General features: G+C 41.6%; 1 protein-coding gene across 2 annotated transcripts in view; it reads left to right on the top strand.

The window, feature by feature from the left end:
- Positions 1-25,732, top strand: part of ttc27 (tetratricopeptide repeat domain 27) — a 78,959-nt gene that overhangs the window by 29,276 nt on the left and 23,951 nt on the right. For both annotated transcript variants that reach the window (XM_061837044.1, XM_061837043.1), the window contains exons 6-10: positions 2,735-2,893; positions 3,564-3,694; positions 7,567-7,679; positions 10,382-10,448; positions 25,184-25,297. In XM_061837044.1, coding sequence (XP_061693028.1) covers positions 2,735-2,893; positions 3,564-3,694; positions 7,567-7,679; positions 10,382-10,448; positions 25,184-25,297 — 584 coding nt within the window. The remainder of the gene's footprint in view (positions 1-2,734; positions 2,894-3,563; positions 3,695-7,566; positions 7,680-10,381; positions 10,449-25,183; positions 25,298-25,732) is intronic.

The raw sequence follows: 25,732 nt of genomic DNA, 5'->3' as shown, positions 1-25,732 counted from the left end.
AGCAGTGTGTTCAAATACATATTTTCTTCACTGTATACTGTGTATGCGCTTGTGCGTGCGTGTGCGCGCGCGCGCTTCCGCTAGGTGAATTATTAAGAGGCATGTCTCCTGGGTGAGTCACCATCACACCACCAATACAACCTGGGAGGTCACCCCTAGTAGTCCAAAGTACTCCAGTTGTCTTTGGTTTGAGGGGTTTTCTCCAGACAGTTTAGACTTTTTCAGCTGCTTCCTCATATGTTCAATACAGTTTGTCAGTGCTCATTGAAGACTAACGTTGTACTATTCTGAGGCTAATGTTTAGCTCTTAGCTGTTCTTGGGTGTTTTTAACTGTGTTTTGGCTCTTAGCTGTTCTTCAGTGTTTTTATGTGTGTTGGTTCGCAAGAGGCATCTTTTAGCCCCCCCCCCCAAAAAAAAAAAAAAACTCCATTGTACCAGCAATATTACAAGCAACCTTTTCTTGTTCAGTAAGTGTTTTCTCAGTCTTTCTCTCAGATCTGTCAAATGACTTGTCATATTAGAGCAGCTCCAACCTCCGCAGACAAATTCTGTGTATTTTTTACATATTTAGCAAAGAGGATTATGATTAGACCCATGAACTCGGCAGCACAGTCTTTCTAAAATACCTTCATAGTCTTAATTTCATTTTACCCTGCACAGATTTAAAACACCCGGTGCTGATTGATACAGAGAAGACCCAGAACATAGCAGAACCTCATCCATGTTTCACAGTAGGGATAGTGTTCTTTTTTCAATATTTCATTTTTGCATCATTGAACATAAAGCTTATGCCATGCCAAAAATTTCCAGTTTTGAATTTTTTTAGCTTGTCAACATTTTTATTTTTAACAAATTCCAGTCTCATAATTTTTAAAAGTTTAGTTTTATTTTTCATTTTGTTACAATTTTAATCATGGTGTCCTCCTTTGTCATCTCCCAGGAGGTCCGGTTTTGCTAAAAGGATGATGATGGTGCAATCTGATACTGATATAACTTGACCTTGGAGTTCACCTTTAATTGCTTCGAATCTTGTTCTGGACTCTTTTGTTACCAGTTGTATTTTCCATCTCTTAGATTTGTCATCAGTTTTCAATCAGTTTCCCTCCTTTTTTTCCCTACGGGATGGTTGGCTAGAATCCCGTGGCTCTATCGTCACACGAACATCAAGCTGCTTGGTTTTATAACCTTTACTTGAACATGCTTGTCAATAAGCGTTCTAATCTCCTTAAACAGCTCTCTCCTTTCTTTGGTCCACCTTTTAACAGTGTTCACCATTTTACTAAAGAGAACAGTGGTTACTTGTTACCCCCTGAATAGACCAAGTGACCGATTTACAATTTTGATTACACCTTTGACGCTAATTTAAAAGGCGCTGATTTCTTGGACATTTCCGTATTATCAAGTTACTTTCAATTTCTATAGATAACAGAATTTTTGTCCAGGCCTAATAGATACGAGGCTCTTTCAATAAATAAGTTTTTTTTTTTTTTTTTTAACGTAGTCTCCCAGCACTGTAACACACTTTTACCATCTGTACACAAGCTTCCATATTCCCTCATCGTACAAATCTTTGGACTGATGTCTCAGCCAGTTGCTCACAACTCTTTTGACTTCGTCACTTTCAAACTTTCTGTCTCTCGTGAAGGCTTTCAAGGGACCAAACAGGTGAAAGTGTGAAACGGCCAGGTCTGAGCTGTAGGGGGATGAGGGAGCAGTTTCCAGCCCAGCTCGTTGATGGTCTCCACCGTTTGGGCTGCTGCGTGAGGCCTTGCGTTGTCATGATGCAAGATGACTCCCTGTGACTGATAACCTGTGCATTTTTTCTTTCTTTCTTGACCGAGATTCAGCAGTTCACAGTAGTTAGCACTGTTCAGTACTTCCTTTCTCAAGCAATGAAATGATGATTGGGCCTGGCATACCCCAAAAAACGGATCATCACCTTCGTCGTGGACTGCTGGCACTTGAACATCTTCTTCACTGTAGAGCCTCCATGCTTCAGCTCCATGGACTGCCATTTGGACTCAGGCTCATAATGCTAAACCCATGTCTTGTCACGTGACCACCTTCTTTGGAAACTCATCAACATCGTCCTCATAGCGGTAGATACACTGCTGGAACAACTGGTTCCTCCACTGTTTGTGCTCTGCAGTAAGCATCTTTGGCACCCACCAGCAGTTGACTTTCGAAGAGATAAGCTCAAAGTCGTTGCAATGTCATCCACTGTCACCCTTCTGTCAGACTGAATGGAGGTCATTGACTAATTTAATCACCTCAGAAGACCGCACTTTTGGAGGCCTCCCAGGCCCATCTTCACCCTGAACACTGCTCCGTCCTTCTTCAAACAATTTAGCCCACTTGTAGACATTTTTTTCATCTGAAACATGTAACAGCATACGGAGTTGACATTCTCCTATGAATTTCAACTGGTGTGCACTCTTCGGCAACCAAAAACTTGATAACTGACCGCTTTTCAACCCTGAGCATACTTCTGTCGGCCATCTTTTTTTAATTGCTAAAACTGTTTTTTTATGTAATCTGCAAAAGAAATTAAATCCACGTGAAAAAGAAGTAAAAAATTAGCATCTATCTGTATTAGAAGTCATTATAACGAAACAGTCACCTTATTTATTGAATGACTCGTAAGTTTGTTTATAAAAGCATTTTCCTCTCAGGAAAACCTCAATTACAAATTTAGGGTTTTAATGAAGACATTTTCCTCTTTTTGCTCCACAGTTCTAAAATGTGAGTCTCTGTTCCCTGAGCAAAGAAACCTAGCGATCCAGTTCCACTTGGAGTGTATGTACTGTAGTCTGACCTACTACGAATACAAGCGTGCTAAAGACCACATAAAAAAAGCCCAGGACCTCTCAATGCTTGATATCAACATGACTGGTAAGTTTATGAATACTTACATGTAAATCTAGGTTTTTAATGCACTAAAATTCAGTTGATTTGATGGGGGGAAAAAAAACGGAAAACAAAAAACCTTAATTGTATTGAATGATTGATTTGTTTACAGAGTAACATGTGACTCTAGTGGGAGATGGTTATAATTAACCCCTTAAGTGCATGTGTGAACTCAGTACCTTCCATTCTGAAAAATCTGAATACCAATACATGTCCTGTTATACCCCTGTTATACCCCTGATATACAGTGGATATAGTGTACCTGTTAGTTATGTAAATATCAGTATAGACAGATAAAACACCTTTACATCTACTGTCAACTGGCACAGTGTGGGCAAAGAGATGAGTTTGGAAAAAAAACATCAGTTGGGAAAATTCACTTCAGTTTACAATTTCAGTATTGTTTCAGGGATATTGTGGTCCAGACATGAGGGTAATGAAATGGTAATGTGTGAATGTACTTCCTAGGATCGTTTGACCATGGCAGAGGAAACAAACACACATAAAACGAAGCCACCAGTGTATTTCCTCTCAAGTTAGCCTCATTTTTGTAATCCAGTACATTATGTATTTAATTTATTTTTGAAGGTACAGTTTTGGAGTGTTAAACAAAATGAGAACCAGCAAAAAAGTTGTTTATTTTTGGTCAATTAAGGTGCCTTGGGAAAACGTACCTATTTTCAGCAAAAGTACTTGGCTCAGCTCATCCTTGAGGTAAAGAGAAAACAAGATCCAGATCGATCTGTTGCGAGTCCTTCTCCAACACTGCCATCTTTACTGCCCAAGGTATGTGATACTGCTACTACTACTAGTTTTACTACTATGTTAGTGCTTGGCACTGCGTTACGGTGAAACATTTATACTTTCTTGTCTTTCCTCTGACTTTGTTCAGTAAAATCTTGTTTTCTCCTGTCAAGAACTTTACGTTCAACATATTAACCAAGGACTGTAAAATCTCATATGCAGGTCATTGATTTATTCCTGTTTGAAATTTGAAGTTCATACCAAACTTTGGGGGTGATGGTACTGGGATGTCCACCCTTGAGAATACAGTTAACATTCATGAATGTTTTCCACTTGGGAGTTTTTGTACCGAGTGATATGATGGCACAAATCTTGTAGCTTTCCTATTTTGACTTCCATGGTATTTTTTGAGTGTTTACGCTCAGACAACTGATGTCCTCATTAATGGGAGAGGAAGTAAATGACCTAATTAAGGCAATCATGAGCCAGAATTCCTAAGATTCTTGATTCAAACAAAGAAAAACAACCTGGGCGGTGTTTAATTTCCAGCAAATTACTAAAGCTTTAATGATGCATACAGGTAAACCTGTGACATGCCATCAGTGTCATGTATAATTTATATTTTGACAAAATTATTTTGAACCCTGAAAAGTACATCTACAGCAACTAAAGAAAACATCAAGTTTGCTGAGAGGGTTTGCTTTACAATCGCTCATCTAATATTACAATATGGACTTTACTACTCCTCACAGCTGTTCTGTCTAGCTCATTGATTAACAGTAATTAAAAGATTTAACATACATGTCTAATCAAACAATGCAAAATATTATTCCATATTGATGTGGATTCATCCAGATCAGACTAAAGTTACACTCCAAATTTATGAACTACTTGAAAGCATTATTGTGTAAAATAAAGCGTGTAACATTTTTCCTTATCACTCAGTAATTTTATGAATTTCACACTACCTGTAAAATGTGTTTCTTAAAATGAAGAAACCTCGAGAGAAAACACATTTCCATCATCTGATTTCACCAAAACATTCATGACCCATTTTCCTCTTCGTTGTTACTGGGCATGTTTGCCATGTTTTTTTTACTGACCTGACTCGGTTTTGCCACTTAACAGATCATCAGAGGGTAATTTTACTCTCTCTACACATATGACTACATACCATCCCAGCAACTCTGTCAAGTTTGCTGATGATACCAGACTCCCCTAGCTCTATCAACTCCTTTAACTTAAAACCACTAAACATAACAACACTGTAATGTAAAATTATGCAACTCCACTTCTGGTTTGCTTTTCTTACCAAGTCCTGGACAGGGGAAATAAGACTGAAAAATGTACTTTATGCTTTTATTGGTTGATTGATTGATTGATTAAGCTATTTTCACAATAACTGTGCCTTAATTGTAAGGTTTTTTTTTTTTTTACCTCATATTTAAGATGTTCTGTTTTATTCTATTTTATTCATGCAAGCACCTTGTGGAGAAGCGTTCGTTATCAGAATCGGCTTTATTGGCCAAGTGTGGAAAAACACAAGGAATTTTTCTCCAGCAGTCGGTGCTGCCCTGGTACGACATACAGAACAAAGAGCAACAAAGAACAAGAGATATTTCTATTTATAGGAACTGTTTCTTATAAGAGACGTGCAAGATGTAAAATCTTATTCATTTAGAGCAGGTAAGAGAAGTGTGTCAACGTCCCACATTGTGTAAAGCTTGTACAGAGTCCCTTTACCCCTTCACGGTTCCCGTTATAGACCAGTGCAATGAAAGTGGAATGACAGTTGTGCAAAGGGAAGACGTTAAAGTCGAGCCGTGCGATAGTCTACAAAATGTATTACTAATACTAATATTGATTGGTCCAGCAGGATGTGAGTGAGTGTCCCAAAGGCAGAAGGCAGATAGTAGTAAATTTGCTGATCAAGAATTTAATGACTTAATTGCCAGTGGGAAAAAACTGTTCAAATGGCTGCTGGTTTTGACTTCCATTTGATCTGTAGCCCTTTCCCGACTGAAGGAGCTGGAAGAGCAGGTCGCCAGGATGTGGAGGGTATGAAAGGATCCTGCCCGCTCTGTACCTAGTTCGCGTTGTGGATAGAGTGGTGCCGATAATCCGTTTAGCGGTTTTGATTGTCCATTGTAGTCGGAGTTGTACTTTTTTTGCGGTGGCCCCAAACCAGACTGTGATGGAGGTACATAGTACTTATAGGATGACCGCTGTGTAGAATTGTCTCAGCAGCTTATGTGACAGGCCGTGCTTCCTCAGAAGCCGCGGGAAGTACATCCTTTGTTGGGCTTTTTTGAGGGTGGAGTTGATGTTCGTCGACTGTAATTCACAAGAACTTAAAGGTCTCAACAGTTGACACAAGACAGTTGTACAGTGTCAGGGGCGGCTGTAGTGAAGGATGGCTCCTGAAGTCCACAATCATCTCTACAGTCTTTAGAGTCTTCAACGCCAGGTTGTGTTGACCACACCAAAGCTCCAGTCTCGCCACTTCCTGTCGATACGCAGACTCATCGCCGTCTTTGAGACCGTGGTGTCACCTGCGAACTTCAGGTTGTTTCATTGACACGAGCATTGACTAACCTAACCCTATTATTATTGTTCCTGCTAAAAACAGAATTTGTCCAATCAATGATTGTTCAAACAAAGCCCCATTCAGCAAAATTGTCATATAAGTATATTTTATTTTCAGGTAATTGAGACATACTGCCTATAGACAGCTTGTGTGATGGGGAATTGTAGGCAGAAATAACTGCGTGCCTCTTACATCCTGCTACATCCTCCCCGGTAGATCGACAGGCGGATCGGTACAGTATCTGCAGTGATGCGGATTTTGTATCGGTCTGTTGTGGTAAAGAGGGAGCTAAATCGAAAAGCGAAGGTCTCAATTTACCAGTCGATCTACGTTCCTACCCTCACCAATTGTCACAAGCTGTTGGTTGCGACCGAAAGATCAACATTCTGGATACAAGCAGCAGAATGAGTTTCCTCTGCAGGGTGTTTGGGCTCTCCCTTAGAGATAGGGTGAGAAGCTCGGTCATCCAGGTGGGGTTCAGTGTTGAACCTCATTGAGAGGACCCAGATGAGGTGGCTGGGGCATCTGATCCAGATGCATCCTGGATGCCTCCATGGTGACGTGTGTCCCACCGGAAAGAGACCCTGGGGACGACCCAGGACACGCTGGAGAGGCTATGACTCTCAGCTGGCCTGGGAACACCTCGGGATCCTTCCGGATGAGCTTGTTGAAATGGCTGGGGAAAAGGAATTCTGGGTATCCCTGCTAAAGCTGCTTGCCCCCGCGACACGACCCGCGGTAGAAGATTAATGGATGGTCTGTTTTCAATTTACTTATGTAATCAATAATCATTGCCTGCGACCGAAAGCCATTGACCTTGTCATCACATCTAATTATATGATTATGGGATTTTTTTCTTGGGTGAAATTGAAGTGATCCCTTTTGCAACATCCATCCATTATCTGACCTGCTTATCCTCACATAGGTTGTGGGAGTGCTGGAGCCTATCTCAGTTATTTTCGGGCAAGAGGCGGGGTACACCCTTAACTGGTTGCGACCAAATAGCAGGGCACACAACCATTTGCACTCACATTCACACAGACGACAAATTTACAGTAGAGTCTTCAATCAATCCATCATGCATATTTTTAGGATGACTGGAAACCGTCATGGGATTTGAACCTCTGTCCTCAGAACTGTGAGAGAGATGGTCAAACTAGTCTTAACGCTTCAGCCAATTTTGTAACATGTCACATTGAAATGCAACCTTTGAAGTCAACATTTTTTCTCTTGCTTTTTTTCAGCAGGGTTCATTTCTGCCATCACCTGCACTGATCAAATCAAGTTACTCATACATGTGTTTTTGTTTATTTTTGGGTGGTTGCAGGATTGCCATCTTGAGGATGACACAGTCTTAGACAAGATTAATTTAATCGACCCAGATCATTATGAGCTCCCAGAACTCAGTGCGGAGGAGCAGGCTGTCATCTTGGGGATTTGGTAAGTTAGTAGATGATCAGTTGACCTTCAAACACCAGCAGTCACATAATAGAGGGCTTTTTTGGGACACAGAGACCATCTCCTTCCTGACCATTGTGATGGTTGGACATTCCCATAATGTGCATATACAGATGAACATTGCACCTTATAGCATCTGGAAATTGTACCCAGAGATGAGCTAGACTTATGGAGCTCCATGACTTTTTTTCATGATTTCCTTTCTCTCTCTCTCTTTCTCCCCCCCCCCCCCCATTATTTCAAACAAGGAAGTAGATTGCTTGAGGTGTGTCCCCAGGTGTGCTGTCCATTAACTAACATGTTGACAGTTAACCTATCAGGAGCTTCCAGTGCCATGTTCTTCAAAGACAGTACTTTTTGTGTGTGTAAATGTTTGAATATAACATAATATATAACATATGACATTCTCTCAGAAATTCTCTCATTATTGTGGCATTTTAACAAAAGATGCTATGTGAGCTTGGCGATGGCCAAAGTTGGGGACCTTGGCGAGCCGATCCCTGGCGACAGAAATTAGGTCTGGGGACATGAAATGTCAGCTCTTTGGCAAGCAAGGAGCCCGGGTTGGTGCATGAGGTCGAGAATTTCTGACTAGAACTAGTCGGACTCGCCTCTACGCATCGCTTGGGCTCTGGCACCACTCCACTTGAGAGGGATTGGACTCTGTTCTCCTCTGGAGTTGCCCACAGTGAAAGTCACTGAGCAGGTGTGGGTATACTTATTGCCCCCTGGCTCGGGGCCTGTATGTTGGGGTTTACCCTGGTGGATGAGAGGGTAGGCTCCCTCCGCCTTCAGGTAGAGGAATGGGTCGTGACTTGTTTGTGCTTATGCACCAAACAGCAGTTCAGTGTATCCACCCTTTTTAGAGTCCTTACAGGGAGTGCTGAAGAGCACTCCCTCTGGGGACTCCATCATTCTGCTGGGGGACTTCAATGCCCACGTGGGCAATGACAGTGAGACCTGAAAGGGCGTGATTGGGAAGAATGGCCACCCCAATCAGAACCTTAGTGGGGTTCTGTTACTGGACGTCTGTGCTCGTCACTGATTGTCCATAACGAACACCATGTTCAGGCATTAGGGTACATATCCGCCTGACACCAGGACACCCTAGGTCGCAGTTCAATGATCGACTTTGTTTTCGTGTCATTGGACTTGAGATTGCATGTCTTGGACACTCTGGTGAAGAGAGGGGCGGAGCTGTCAACTGATCACCACCTGGTGGTGAGTTGGCTCCGATGGTGGGGGAAGATGCCGGTCCAACGTGGCAGGCCCAAACGTATTGGAATGATCTGCTGGAAACAGCTGGCAGATTCTCCTGTCAGAAGGAATTTCAACTCCCACCGCCGAAAGAATTTTGCTCACGACTCGGTGGAGGCAGAGGGCATTGAGTCAGAGTGGACGATGTTCCGCGCCTCAATTGCTGAGGCAGCTGACCGGAGCTGTGCCATAAGGTGGTCGGTGCCTGTCATGGCGGCAACCCACGAACACGTTGGTGGACACCAACAGGGAGGGATCGGGTACCGAACCCCCGATCCGAGCTGTTCGGTCCCTGTATGACTGCTGTCAGAGTTTGGTCCGCATTGCTGGCAATAAGTTGGACTCCGCCAAGGCTGCCCTTTGTCACCGATTTTGTTTATAGCTTTTATGGACAGCCGAGGCGTAGTGTGTGTCCGGTTTGTTGGCCTCAGCATCGCATCTCTGCTCTTTGCAGATGATCTGGTTCAGTTGGCTTCATCAAGCTGTGATCTCCAACGCTCATTGGAGCGATTCACAGCTGAGTGTGAAGCGGCTGAGATGAGAATCAGCACCTCCAAATCTGAGACCATGGTCCTCAGTCGGAAAAGGGTGGCGTGCCCTCTCTGGGTCAAGGATGAGATCCTGCCCCAAGTGGACAAGTTCAGGTATCTTGGGGTCTTGTTCACGAGTGAGGGAAGCATCTTGCGGGAGATCAACAGACGGATCAGTGCAGCGTCTGCAGTGATGCGTCCGTTGTGGTGAAGAGGGAGCTAAGTCGAAAGGCGAAGCTCCAAATTTACCAGTAGATCTACGTTCCTACCCTCACCCATGGGCACGAGCTGTGGATCGTGACCGAAAGAAAAAGATCCCGGATACAAGCGGCCAAATTTAGTTTCCTCCACAGGCTGGTCGGGCTCTTCCTTAGAGATGGGGTGAGAAGCTTGGTCATCCGGGGATGGGCTCAGTGTCAAGCCACTGCTCCTCTGGATTGAGAGAACCTAGATGAGGTGGCTGGGGCATCTGAGTCGGATGCTTCCTAGATGCCTCCCTCGTGAGGTGTCTGGGAATGTCCCACTGGAAAGAGACCCTGAGGATGACCCAGGACACGCTGGAGAGACTATGTGTCTCGGCTGGCTTGGGAACACCTTTGTAACCCTCAGGAAGAGCTGGAAGAAGTGCCTGGGGAGAGGGAAGTCTGGGTATCCCTGGTGAAGCTACTTCCCCCCTGACCCGACCCGGAAAAGAGGTAGAAATTGGATGGACAGATGGATAAATTTTGGTGATCCTGACTGATCTAAAACAGGAGAGGTTTCGTCTGGTTTGACTTTGACACTGAGACAAAAAATGAAATCTGTTTTTGCACAGTGTATGTAAACTTCTGGCTTCCACTGTATACTTGAACAACATTGGACCACACTTTAAACATTTGCTTATGCCATGTTTTTCAGTACTGATTTTCACAAGAACAACCCTGTCCACAAACTGACGGAAGAAGAACTGTTCGCTTTCACATCAGTAAGTATCTTCCTTCGTATTAACATCTGTAAATTTAGAAGTATTTAATCCATCTGTTCAAGGGTTGTATTCCATATGTAGTTTTTAGGTGTTTTTGTTTTTACAGAAATTTGTCAGTTGTATATTTAACTAGGGCTGGGAGATTAATCAAAATGTAATCCTCACAGAAAAAAAATTGTGCTGCAGCACCAGTTGTCTGAATGCAATTTCCTGCTCTGTAAACATACCTTTGCTTGTGGTGGGCGTACTGAATCATTAGAATGGATTTGAATTTGTTCACCGACTTGAGTTCATGTGCTTTATTGTTCAGCCTTTGATTCACATTCATGCAACACGTTCACTGAAGAACTATGCATTGTTGTCGTCACGGATTGTAAATTACGAAAAGCAGGGAGGTTTAGAAAAGGGAAACTCAAACTTTAGCTTAGTTATCACCAACCTATTTCTCAGCAAACTCTCAAACACCTGGCCAACTTCAATAACTCGTGAACATACGGCGAGCTCAGCAACCGCACATATCCTTCTGCATCCCCTTCAGAGCCACATAGACTCCCACTGGCCTGCGAGACGTGACTGCATTCTACCGCAGTGGACAATATTGCTAAAACCAGTAACCAAGCGTCCCGCTACCCACCTTCCAGTTATAACAACACGAGACATTGAGGCACAATTGTACGTTTATTTTTGTAAGCAGAAGATCAAGCTTATACTTTGTTTACCCGTACGACCAAAATGCTATTTATGTCCATGTTTAGTGGTTCAAAGTACCATCCTTTCTCAAACACTCCACCATGATTACGTTCCCCAAGCTATCTCTCATCTGAATGACTACAGACCAGTTGGCATTTATCTGTGGTCAAAAAGTCCTTTGATAGCCCTGTCCTGGACCACCTTAAGAGTGTCACAGGTCCCCTGCTGGACCCACTTCAGTTTGCCTACCGAGCAAACAGCTCTGCGGATGTTGCGGTCAACATAGGTCGGGACCTCGTCCTTGACATCTCGACAGAGTCGTAACCTATGCGAAGATTCTGTTTGTGAACTTCAGTTCTTCGTTCAACATGTTCATGCCCGAACTCCACTCCTCTGAGCTTCTCCAACTCAGCGTCTTGACTGCTGTCTGCCAATGGATTTACAACTTGTTAACTGGCAGGGCACAACAGGTTAGGTGGAAGAACACCACCTCATCCACACGCACAAGCAGCACTGGGGCACCACGAGGTTGTGTCCTCTCCCTGTTGTTCATCTCTCTCGCTACACAAATCTCAACGCACACAGCTGTCAAACTCCTGAAGTTCACAGAATACACCACAGTCATCGGTCTCAAAGAATGTGACGAGTGTGGGTGTCGACAGGAAGATGAGAGGCTGGTGTTTCGGTTTGGCCAACACAACCTGGAGCTGAATGCACGAAAGACTGAAGAGATGATTTTGGACTTCAGGAGGCATCCTTCACCATAGATGCCCCTCATGGTGTCCAACTGTTGTGTGTCAACCATCAAGACCTTTAAGTTCCTTGGAATTACAGTCTCAAAGAACCTGAAGTGGCAGATCAGCATCAACTCCATCCTCAAAATGATGTACTTCCTGTGGGTCCAAAGGAAACACAGGCTGCCATGAGAGCTGCTAAGACAATGCTAAACAGCGATAATCATATCAGTACTGCATACCCTACCACAGTTTGGTTTGGTGCTGCCGCAAAAAAGTACAACCTCTGACTGTAACGGGCAATCAAGACTCCTGAAAGTATTGTCAGCACCACCTTACCAACCCTCGAAGAATTGCACTCCACCCAAACAAAGACAAGAGCAAGCACTATGCCCTTGTACCCTTCACATCCAGGTCACCAGCTCTTCCACCTCCTCTCCTTGGGTAGGCGCTACTGAACAATCCAAACCAAAACTAGCAGCCATTTCAACAGGTTCTTCACGCTTGCAGTTAACTTCTGAAACAGCTAACTCACAATTCAACTGTAACATGCTGCCATTTTTTTTGTATTTGAGTTTGTTACATTCTGGTGGGCCAATTATTATACATTCCATGTGCACCCATTTTAGTAGTTTAACCATGCTGCACCATCTGCACATCTGTTGACCAATACTAGCCTCTTGTACCTAAGTAACATCTGCACCACTTGGACAATCGACTCAGGAATATTTACAATATTTGCACCATTGACATTGTCCCAGATGGGATGACGAGTCACTTTAAATTGCATTATTTCTGTGAAGTCTTAATGTCCTTTGCACAATGGTCATTGCACTCGACTATTGTTCTATTAGGCATTCTAACTGCTCTAAATGCTGGTGGATTCTGCATCCTCTGCTTAATTGACACCTCCGTACGGGGCACTTAAAGTCACGTGCGCTAACGTCAGACAATTAGCTAAAATGGCGGCGCAGCAAGAAAAGAATAGAGTGAAACTGTCCGATTTACCGGCTGATTTCTCACTCGCATTCTTAGCGAACAGTGAAATATCATTGAAAAGCAGACAGCAGGGCTTCAAGTATTTCAGCGAGGGGTATTTCAATGGTATTTACATGCATATTGACGGAGAAACCATTGATATTAGCGCGAGATCTTTCCGGAGTCAGAGGAAGACCGAGACGCCACATAATATAATATATTATGACCCAAAAACCCATTGACAGTTTCCTATTTTCGTGTTACATATCACACTTGTGTGCAGAATCTGTATGTGTATCTGTATAGCCGTTTGTGAACCGCCGTATGAAGGAAAAGAAGGCGAGGCTTGATTGACGAGTTGTTTCTCTCGTTTTCTTTGTGTAACGTCACGCGCTCCCCTCAATAATTATTCTTGAATTAGTGCCGAACCTACGTAAGTCCCGACCGAGTACGACAATCACTACTTTAGTGTCCTCAAACATCCTTCCTTCAGTCTTGGTGTCTCGGTGCACGTCGAAGGCTTTTAGGACCGCAAGTCCGGTTTACCTTAGCTCATTAGCAGCGAACAAAGGGACATGTTTGTGCAGTCAGGTCCTCGCAAAATATCGGTCAACACAGATCAAGTGTGTCAATCATTCACACTTAGCTATGTTATGCAAGCGAAGAACTACTAATTCATTTATATGTGACATGTATTGAAAATCAAATATAGGGCATACCTTCGTGCAAACAAACAAAATCCGGTTTAGCTTAGCTCGGGAGCGCCGAAGTGACACGTTTGTGCAGTCAAAATATCGCTCAACACAGATCAAGTGTGTCAATCATTCACACTTAGCTATGTTATGCAAGCGAACACCTGCTAATTCATTTATATGAGACATGTATTGAAAATCAAATATAGGGCTTACCTTCGTGCAAACATATCTGTTCCGGTTGATGGATTCAGTTGATCATGCGGTCTTCCACAAAGTTTGATCCATTTAAGACATTTTTCGTACTCAGTCTTCTGTTCCGGTTGATTTTAGATGGATTAGGTTGATGATGCGGTCTTCCACAAAGTTTGAGCCATCGAAGACATTTTTCGTACTGGGTCTTCGGTTTTGGAAAGGGTACGAATTGAACACCAACTAGCCTTTCAGGATACCTGTCGTCGCTATTATAAAGTCCGTGACTACACCTCTTAACCATATCTATTGTTAAAGAACCCAAATGCGCGATAAAACGCTAACAAAAGCTATACTGGACCATGCAACGTTGTCTGAGGGAACTGCGGGTCCAAAAAAGGGGCATGGTTTATGCAGATCTCTGGCCTCTGATTGGTCAGTGACGCGGATGACGCAATTTCTACAGAGGGGTCAATTGTGAAAAAAAAGAAGTGTCCTGTCATTGCCAGAGTTCTCGCAACCTTTACTGCTCAGTGACTGTTACCGCAATGTCTTCGTCTCATTTTAGTAGTTTAACCATGCTGCACCATCTGCACATCTGTTGACCAATACTAGCCTCTTGGACGTAAGTAACATATGCACCACTTGGACAATCGACTCAGGAATATTTACAATAATTGCACCATTGACATTGTCCCAGATTGCATGACGAGTCACTATAAATTGGATTAATTCCGTGAAGTCTTAATGTCCTTTGCACAATGGTCATTGCACTCGACTATTGTTCTATTGGGCATTCTAACTGCTCTAAATTCTGGTGGATTCTGCATCCTCTGCTTAATTGTGGAAAAAAAAGAAGTGTTCTGTCATTGCCAGAGTTCTCGCAACCTTTACTGCTCAGTGACTGTTACTGCAATGTCTTCGTCTCATTTTACTGTCTGTTATCATATTCGATGCGTTGTACTTGAGCGGCTCCAAGTCCTGGAGACAAATTCGTTGTATGTTTTTTACATAGTTGGCAAATAAAGATGGTTCAATCCCATACAATCCAGGAGCTGCTGGATGAAAGTGCTAGTTTGGTGCATGGAATGAAATGACTGGTAAAATCTGAGATTTTAGAGTAAGTCTGGTTTCAGCCTTGTGTTTTTGCTAACATCGGACAGATTTCCTTTCCCAAAGACCGGATCGGGGCACCCCACTGTAATATAAGAAGAAAAAGATGCGTTTTATAAGTCCAGGGTTTTATTGTATATTTTTCTGTAGTCACACTAAACTTTCAGTTCATACCAGTTATGGCATTACTGAATTTGGCCCTGGAATTTTCTCCTGTCGTGCAAATTGTTCACCATCATGTAACCAATTGTGTTTGCCTTTATAGGTTCAACGGTAAATTTTGTTCAACTGGGAATAGTGAAGCGTTTATATTCACAGCAGCTGCAAGGGCCATTAATTCATTGTCACAACTCTGGTCACTGTGAGGTCATCTTGGTGTGATGAGCTGTTCCTAATGTCTTTAAGTTCTCACTTGATACTTCAGTGTCAAGGACACAAGTCGGCTTCCATCATTGAAAACTAAACTGGAACTGATAAACTTTGGAAGACAAGCCAGACTCTTTAATTCAGTAGATCTTACTTGGAGACAGACCATTCGTTTGGAAATATCTCAACAAAGTAATGCGATAGCTCACTTGGCTCAGTCGATGACGATCCTGAGTCTCTCCAGGCTGATAAGAGTGCCTGTCAAGACAGGAAATTAAAATTGAAAAACAGCAGGTCTCTGGAGGGTAACAGATCCAGATGGAATCATTGGATGGCAAATCATTCTGTTGCCTCTGACTGCACACACAAAAATCTTTCATTTTAATATTTCATTAAAATTTTTGTTAGTGAAATTTCAGTCCCAGAACAAATGATTGGTTTGATTGTTTTTTTTTGTTTTGTTTTTTTTTTGTTTTTTTGCAATCTCCCCCCCCTCCCCAACACACATACACAACTTTTAGCCTGTGTTTAACCTGGTTGTTTAAAATATCGCTTCATTTGGGAATTTTGTTGTGAAGATGGGGAATTTTTGAAATGTGAAAAATAATTCCCAAGCTCTCTTCAATGAGCGCAACTGATTTGAAGTTTGAGTCAGTTCAAGAAATGGCAGAGGGTGGAGAATAGAGTATGTAAATCATTTGAGAATTATAAAGGAAAAATGTAAAACTTTTGAGACTGATCCCAATACTTCCATATAATATCCAATAGTTAGTAAAGAAATGTGCAATAAGATGTTAAATATGTAAAATACAGGCATATGTGAATTTGGGAATTTTAATGTAGAGATATAGGGAATTAAGGAAATGTTATAAACGAGTATTTGGGCTGAATGACCTGAACATATTAATGTTGTAATGGTTTAGTTTGGTCAAAAAATGTGGAAGCAGATAAATACCGTATGTAATTTGAATGTTATCATGGAAAACAAAACGTGAGAAATTTTGGACGACGATAGAGTAAATAGTTCCCAAGATGTCTGAAATGGGATGAACATTTTGAAGTTGGTATGGTTCGTATCAGTTGAGAAATATAGAAGGATACGATAAATGCTGTATGCTAAATGTCGGCATTGATTTAGGAATGCTTTTCGTGGAACAAGGAAATTTTTGAAATACCAAAAAAAAAAGTTTTTAGATGTCCTCAATGAGTTGAACAGTTTGAAGTTGGGATGATTTGTATCAGCTGAAGTAGTGAAATATGAAAGAATTAGTTAATTTTTGAAAATATTGGCATTCATATTTAATGGATATGACTGTGAGGAAAGCAGTAATTTGGGGACGTGGAAAATGGTTCCCAGGATATCATGAATGAGAATAATAATTTAGAATGGTGTCAATAGGAGGTGGCACGGTGATGCAACTGGATAGATCGTTGGCCTCACAGTTCTGAGGTCCCAGGTTCAATTCCAGACCCGCCTGTGTGGAGTTTGCATGTTCTCCCCGTCCCTTCGTGGGTTTTCTCCAAGCACTCCGCTTTCCTCCCACATCCCAAAGACATCCAACATTAATTGGACAGTCTAAATTGCCCCTAGGTGTGATTGTGAGTGCGGCTGTTTGTCTCTATGTGCCCTGTGATTGGCTGGCAACCAGTTTGGCGTGTATCCCACCTCCTGCCGAAAATGCCTAGAACAGGCTACAGCACTCCCGCAACCCTCGTGAGGATAGGCACCTCAGAAAATGGATGGATGCGTTTCAATAGGTGTGTTGCATTGGAGACTGGTGAGCACATCTGTCTCACAGTTCTGAGGACTTGGGTTCAAATCCGGCCTCAAATGTGTGCAGTTTGCACATTCTCCTCGTCCCTGTCTGGGTTTTCTTTAGGTACTCCAGTTTCTTCAGCCTCTTCACCATCGTCACTGGGCCGTTTTTTTGCAATCCGCTATCCAAAAAGCTAATGCGGCTTCCATTCAAACAATGCTCTTATTTCCGGGAGTCACCAGACATTTTGCTTTCTTACTGAAAGTTATTGAAGGGATTTTGATGTTTTCCGCACCCTTCTTTATGTACTGCATTGTGGATTAATTCACGGCATAATGGCGCGCCACAATAGCGTAATTTCTGCCGTCTTTGATCATATCCAAAAGTTTCACTTTTTTGCTGATCATCATCATCTTCCTCTTCTTCTTGGGCACTCCAAAGGAAGCTTTCACATCGACACAGCGTTTTGGCGGCATTGTGAACACGAGAGGTGATCGCGCAGTCACCGGCATAGCTGATATGGCTGTATTTTTTTCAAGGGTTTTTTTGGAGGGGCGGGGGGCGCGAAAAAATGAAGCCACAAAAGTGAAGTGACAAGTAGCGAGGAAACCCTGTATTATGACCCCAACCGTGCTCACTGGAACCTTCAAGAATCTTAGATACAGTAGTGTTCAAAATATCAGTCCAATGTGACTAACCACATGAATCCACATTTTCAGTATAATTTTTATTGCTACGTGTCAAGCAAGTTACCATTATGTGGAGTTGATTCTCAGAAAACCAATAAGACCAAGCATTCATGACATATACACTCTTAAGGCTGTGTAATTGTGTAATTTATTGAAAGGAATGCGTTTAAAAACACAAGAGCATCACAAACACACATACTGCTTGAGCATGTTTGTGATACACTACAGTTTACTTGCCATGAATAAAATGGGCCATTGGGGTGAAAAAAGAGAATTTGGTCTTTTTATTTGTCATTCTTTCCTGTCATCATCAGGTGGCAATTTATTATATGGCAACCATGTGTGACAGGAATGTTGCTGGCTCTGTGAGCAGGCATCTTCCCAGTCTACATGTAGATCGAAGAATCTGCAGGCTGGTTAGATGGTTGTCACATGTCTGGCTGTCCTCACCAGTGACTGTCCTCTGTCATCGTCCTGTCTGTGGGACAACTGGAGGTGTCAGTCTATTTGTTATCCAAAACAGCCGTAGTTACATTGCAAGGAATTGTAAATAACAGTGTAGCCTTCGCCACCTTGTTTGGAAGTTGATTCAAAGCATATGTATGAAACACTGAAATGTCAAACACTACAACATTACACATTTACAAGTTTACACTTTACAATAATACGTTGGGCTTGGTCTTCTATATAGATTTATAGCATAGAGTAATCCTCTCTATAATGGATATTTGAACAAAAAACGGTGGAGCAACACATATTGACCAATATAGATATTTTTATCATATTTGAAAATGACTATTAGAGCAGCTGACTGAGGAAAGTCAAGCTAAGAGTGAGCTGTAATATACTTAACACCAGATGGTGAAGAATACATCACAATGCCCATTGAAATGAAACATCTCAATTCTTTACATTTGATTTAATTGTTACACAATAGATGTGTTTTTACAAAATACTGTACAATAATGTAGTTACGGTGGTGGGCTTTGGGTTTTTTTTTCCCCCCCAAAGAATAATTGCGTTTTATTTGTATTTGTTTGAATGCAAATGCATACAAAATAATGACCAATCCAAAATTTTGTTTGGACGTTGTAATTACAGGTGGTAAACGTAACTATTCTCTCCAACAATTACAAACTTGTTGGGGTTCATCAATTGTCATAATTGTCTCCTGCCAGCTATTATTTGATGGTCAAACACGCGCAAATTATCAATTGAATTTGAAATGTCAGTTTGATGTACACTTTGACATTAGGCCAGTATAAATACAGTGTGCCCTTGTCCATTCGCGATTCACCATTCGCGCCCCCACATATTCAGAGTTTGCTCTCCAATTTATCCATCATCCATTATCCAAGCTGCTTATCCTCACAAGGGTCACGGGAGAGCCGGAGACTATCCCAGCTAGCTTCGGGCGAATGGCGAACAACACGCTGAACTGGTCTTCAGTCAGTCACAGGGCAGATATCAACACCATCACTGAGGGAGAATCGATCCCACGCTGCTCGGACCAAAGTCAGGCGTGTGTGCCACTACACCATCAGTGACCTCTCCAATTTATTTATTTATTTTTTATTTACTGAAATGTATCGTATTTTCACAATCATAGAGGTCTTAAATTCTCTTCTTAATAGATGAAGTGTACATTAGACATGGCGCCTTACAATGTGATGCACTTTGTGTGCATACTGAGTTCCAACATTTGCAAATGTTGTTGTGACTTCTTCAATAAAGTACACTTAAACACAGTGGTTACACTCTTAGCATGCATGGCAGCACTTATCATAAAATAGACTGCATCATGCAGAAAGAAAATTACATGGGGATATTATGGCAACATCTCGGGACGTCAATCAGGAAACCTAAACTTGGGTGTAAATCGGTCTTCCAAATGGACAGTAATCCTAAGTACACTGAGAAAATGGTTAATAAGTGGCTGATGGATAACAAAGTCAACGTCTTAGAGTGGCCATCACAAAGCTGTGATCTGAATCTGATCGAAAATTTGTGGGCAAATCTGAAAAGGCAACTGCGAGCAAAGCAACTAACGAACCGGAGTGAGTTACGTGGTTTCAGTCAGGAGCAATGGGCCAAGATTCCTGCAGAGTACTGTCAGAAGCTTGTAGAAGGTAACCCCAAAAATTTGCGCCGTCATGCAGTTCAAAGGAAATGCTACTCGATACAAAGGAAATGTATGTAAACTTTTTACATCTAAGAAAATGATGTAAAGTCTCTAAAAAATTCTCTTGTTACTGTGACAATTAACAAAATCATGGTAAAACGGAGCCTCGGACTTCCGTATCCAAGGGTTTTTATAGCTTTTGGGTCAAACATTCTGGAAGGTTTTGGCTTGCTCACGGCCAGTGGGAAGTACCTTATTGGTTTTTCTGTCAAGTACCTTTCACCATCCCTGGATTGTCTTGTCATTCCCTTCTCAGCTCACTCAAAATAGGGCAAGGCGCCTCCAAATGTCCCTTCCCTTAACATCAACAAACAACAGGTGTATCCGGTAGATATAACCACTATCTTTCTTTTAGCTTCACTCTAGTTCTTAAGCAATGGCAGTAAATGTATCAACATTCTTGTGAATACAATTCTTTCATGTATTCAACAGGCTTGTTCTCGTTGGTCGCACATCGTGTGTTGCCTTGTCTGATAGACACAGCCATTCACAGGTTATATTCGTTACACAAAGCAGTTTCAAAGCATCATCTTCTTCAATATAAGCTAGATGGAAAAATATCAAAACAGCAAGTTAAAACTGCAATAGAAAGTAAGTTCAGTGCTTGCAAACATCCTGTGTGGTAATTCAAGGGTGTCACAGGCCTCCTGTTCAGCAACCCAGCGATGCTGCAAACATCCTCTTTGTCACTTGCAGACAGCTTTGCTCCGTCGTTGAAAACCGCAGGGTGTGAACAGCTGCTGAAATGCATCCTGTTGATGTCTTTATTTTAAATAACAAAGATATGAAAACAATTGGGTTTTTAAGGTTACTGACTTTGGTACATGTATGTAATGTGGTGAGATGCTAAGTGGGAAGGCTACGTTTATTAGAGAGACATGCTGGCGAGCCGATCAAGTATAATTTGGTTTGGCAACATCTGGTGTTGAATTTGAGAGTTGGTTCTAGGGCTCAGCTCAACCCATGAACCCTAGCCACACAAGCCAATTACTATCAATTTGCTCCATTGCTCTGCGTTGCACAGCAACCTATTTGACACTTGGCAGTAGTATTCCAGTCTTTTGGGAGTTCTTCCTGACCATCTAGAGCCTGTCTCACCTCTTTTCGAAAGCCCACACAACATTCTTCCTCTCTCAACTTCCACTATCTCATTCTCTGATCTACCTTTGTCTTCTTAATCTTCCTACCCACTACCAGAGTCATCCTACACACCACCATCCTATGCTGTTGAGCCACACTCTCCCCCACCACTACCTTACAGTCGGTAACGTCTTTCAGATTACATCATCTGCACAAAATATAATCCACCTGCGTGCTTCTACCTCCACTCTTGGTACTCTATGTTGTATGTACACTCTATGTTCTGCCTGTTCTGGAAAAAGGTCTTTACTACTGCCATTTCCATCCTTTTTGCAAAGTCCACCACCGTCTGTCCCTCGAAGTTACTTTCCTGGATGCCATATTTACCCATCACGTCTTCATCACCCCTGTTTCCTTCTCCAACATGTCCATTGAAATCTGTACCAATCACAACTCTCTCTGTCTGGGATGCTCAGGACTACTTCATCTGGTTCCTTCCAGAATTTCTCTTTCAACTCGCAGTCACATCCAACCTGTGGGGCATAGCCGCTAACCACATTATACATAACACACTGAATTTTCATTTTAAGTTTCATCATCATCACTCAATCTGATACTCTTTTCACCTTCAAGATATTCTTAGCCAGCTCTTCCTTTAAAATAACTCCTACTCCTTTTCTCTTCCCATCTACTCCATGATAAAATAATTTGAACCTTGCACCTAATCTTGTAGCCTTCCTCCCTTTCCACTTGCTCTTTTGGATGCACAATATGTCAGCCTTTCTCCTAATCATCAGGTCAACTAACCCCTGAGCTTTACCTGTCATGGTCCCAACATTCACTGTCCCTACACACAGCTGTATGGTCTGTGCATTTCTCTTCTTCTGCCGACTAAGCTGCTTTCCTCCTTTTTTTTTTTTTTTTTTTTTTTTTTTTTTGGTCTTCGACCTACATTATCTGAATTTCTCCCTACGCCTTGCAGAGTTCCGGGTGCGGGCGTAGGAAGCCCAGGCCACGACCTAACCGTTATGAAATTCTTATGATGAACGCTCATATATGTTTGGCACAGTTTTACGCCGGATGCCCTTCCTGACGCAACCCTCTGCATTTCCTTTGGACCAGCCGACAGGTAGCACAATATTGTGCTGCCCAACGGGCTGCAGATAGTCAAAAAGAAGAAGCAATCAAATAAAGTCAGCACACAAAATACACAATTCACATACTACCTAATCTATGTGAAAGTTAAGGTCAAATGAAAACAATCACATAAACACAGTCAGCACAAAAGAGCCATCCAATATTTTTAAAACTAAATACAAGTATATTGATGCATTTTATGCAAGACCAACACTTTAAGAGTACAGTAAGTCTCTAAATTAATTAAAAAAACATTATACTGTTGCTAACCAATGATGACAAAAATAATTTTTACCATTAATGGGACTTCTTTGCTGGTGGCTTAGTCGTCTGTTTCATACGTCATTAAATTAAACTTGCAGCCTTTGAGACTTCCATCCGTTATTCATGAACGTAAGTTGGTCTTAATGTTTTTTTTTTTTTAAATGTTAGAAAGACTTTCCATATGCATAGGTATAACCAAACATTGTCAGTACACCAATATTCACACGCCGCAGTGTGTGGTATGTGACGGAAAGTGCGTTCCAAGTTTTCACAATCAGCTGCTCTGCAGCTTGAGGAACTAGGAAGAAGATTATGTGGCCCAATGGTGTGGCCATGCAGCAGGCCGTTGTTAGAGAAAGTTGTGGTGTCAAAATGTTTAAAAAAGAAAAAGAAGAAGTCAGGCTGACGTCCTTTTTTTGTGGGGGGGGCCACGCAGTCATGTGATCGACCAGAACTGCGTCGCGATCGATTGCGATGGACACATTGAGCACCGATGCTGTATACAGTATGTCATTATGACGGCTCTGCGAGCCATACACAACCACCAAAAGAGTGACGTGTGGCTCACAGGCCATAGGTTCCCAACCCTTGATCTACTGTATCAAAGACTGAATTGAGATCCAATATAAAGTCATCCTCTGCCAGGATTTGCTCCCACATACCCTAAACATCCTTAGTAGGTTAATTAAATACTCTAAATTACCCGTAGGTGTGAATGCGAGTGCAAATCATTGTTTTCTTCCCTGTGATTGGCTGGTGACCAATTCAGGGTATAGACTGCCTCTCCCCCAAAGTCACCTGGTATACAGCTCGTGCACTTACATCATAAAATCACGACATCACCATATTGCCAGTCTAACAAAGCATTGTTGCAAGCTAATTCCGTTGAGATGAAACGAAAGTCTTATAGGACGAGGCCCAGACTTTTGTCTGATACCTTTAAACATTTAGAAGGTGATAATAAATGAAAGTATGTAGAAAAATTAGAGACACCTGGAATAGAGAACCCATATTTAATGCCGAAGTCGATGTTTTCGCTGGAAAGAAATATGACTTTAATTTGCTTCCGCTTGTCTTGGACAACTGGATCTACACATGTAACTGGTGAATAAATTGTCGAGATTTCCACAGAAAAGTTTGAAAGTGTAGAAAACTCTGGACACATACAAATACTTTGTTGCTGGATCTGTTCTCAATCAGGAATAAAAACCACATAGTGATGAACCCACTGAGATTTTTTCAATACAAATACCAATATTTAAAGAAATGACCCGTGATTTTTCACAAACTCTCATTCATTAGCAATTATTTTGAAAAAAAATTAGGACAGGGAGTTGGCTCCTCCATATACGGAAGCATATTGTGGCCACATGTTAACCTACGTAAACCTCTCTGCGACAGACGGGTTTTTTTTATTTATTTTTTTTTTTTTAATACACATTGTTCTCAAACGAGTCCACTTGGTATTACAGATACTAATTGGTAATTTGAGATTAAGAATAATTCCTCCCTGAAATGAAGTGATCGCTACATAGGCGTGTGTATTTGGTTGGGCACCAGAAATCATGGTTAATTGCCGAAATCCATTGATCTTTTCTGGTCTTTTCATATGGTATGCTATCGAATGATGTCTTTGAAGATATGTCTCCTCTGTTGTGACAACCAACAGTGCAATTTTAATATTCTGCTGCCGTTCAATGTCTCCCACAATGTCGAGCAGTTCTGTTTGACCAGCAATACGGCGCCGTGAAAACGGTGACATCACATGCACGAGCTCTATAGGCTTCAGCATGTCCGCAACCCGAGTGAGGAAAAATAAAATGGGTGGATGGATGGATCTTTGGGTCTCTTGTGTCATTGCGAGTGTGCATGAAAATAAAATAAATATTAAAATATATTTATTTTACTCAGATGTCAGATCATGTTCTACTTAAGATACAGTGGTTGAGATTTTATTTGGTCAAATTTTATGTTTCGCAAGTGTGATTCCTTTTATTTTTTAATTTTAATGAGATCTAGCTCCCGCCCATATTAAGTTATTGCAAGATGCTGTTAAGGCTGTAGTCGTCACATGATCTGTATTTTCTTGAAATTATGAACTCAGTAGTATTTCTATCGGAATGCACCATTTATTGTGACATCTGCAAGGTCTTGTGGGAAAACTCATTAATTTGTTCATTTTAGAAATTAAATGTAAATTTTGTTTCATATATTTAAAATCAAGAACAAATACTTTTTTGACATTTCTGAAAGCTACACCATAAAACACAGTTACATATATCTGCACTGCATAAATTTGTTATGCCAAGATGTTACTTTATAAGTCATGAAAAAGTAAAGAATTTAAAGTCTTTATTTAACCTGACATGCATGTTTATGAGATGTGGGAGGGAACTAGAATACTGGAGGAAGGGGGGGGGGGTGCATGTAGGCACAGGGAGAACATACAAACTCCACACAAGGGAGACTGGATATCAACCCGGGTCCTCAGAACTGTGAGGCAGGTGTGCTGACTTGTCTTCTACTGTGCTACCCACTGCCACTATCATTGTGTATAATCACATCAGTTATTTCCTGCATGACTACGACCTACTGTTATCAGAATATTGGACAGTTCATGGTTGTAGCTGTACATGCACCCATTTTCTATTCCACACAGGTATATTATTCAGTTACCAACTGACTTTGGGATGACACAATTTTAATCATTTTCAGTTCCAAGACTGGTATTTTAGTCTATATCCCTGTAATTACAGCAACAAACAACAACAACAAAAAGACGAAAAAAAATCCAAGAAATTTGTCTCAACATTTGTTCTTGTAATACTTGTGATATACTTATTGAGCTTGTGTCCCTACAGTGTTTACTGTCTCAGCCGAAGTTCTGGGCTGTGGAGGTGATAGCACTTTGCCTCAGGAGTAAACTGGAAAAAGGGAATTCCCGGTGTATTGAGAGAGCCATGATACAAACTCAGGTAATCTATATGCTTGTGTTTGTGACATGAGTATCAGTTAGTGCTATAGAGATACCTCAATTGACATTTTATCGGTCTGGCTTCTGTTTGAATCAACTGGCAAAGTTGTGTTTGTCATATAATTGGTAAGAATTAGTGTGTCTCAATGTCTGAAGAAGGAGCGTGATTGTACATTATCATTAAAAGAGTTTGTTGAAGTGAACCTAACCTCAACCCCACTGGACACTATTGAGCTGAAATACAAGTTTCTTCAACTTCATAATTTGTCTCCTTTGAGAGTTTTGTTTGTGAAAAAGCTCATTGTATTGCAGGAAGGTTAACGGTACAGGTGGGGCAAACAGGTGAAAGCAGGTTAGGTTAGGATTAACGCTATTTACCAGGTTTTATGTGGTTTCATTTGTCACTTGATTAATTGCAGGAAATAAATTGCAGAGA

This window comes from Syngnathoides biaculeatus, chromosome 12 (genome assembly GCF_019802595.1).
Source record: "Syngnathoides biaculeatus isolate LvHL_M chromosome 12, ASM1980259v1, whole genome shotgun sequence".
In the NCBI taxonomy this organism is placed as follows: domain Eukaryota; kingdom Metazoa; phylum Chordata; class Actinopteri; order Syngnathiformes; family Syngnathidae; genus Syngnathoides; species Syngnathoides biaculeatus.
This window is presented reverse-complemented; position numbering and strand designations above follow the sequence as displayed.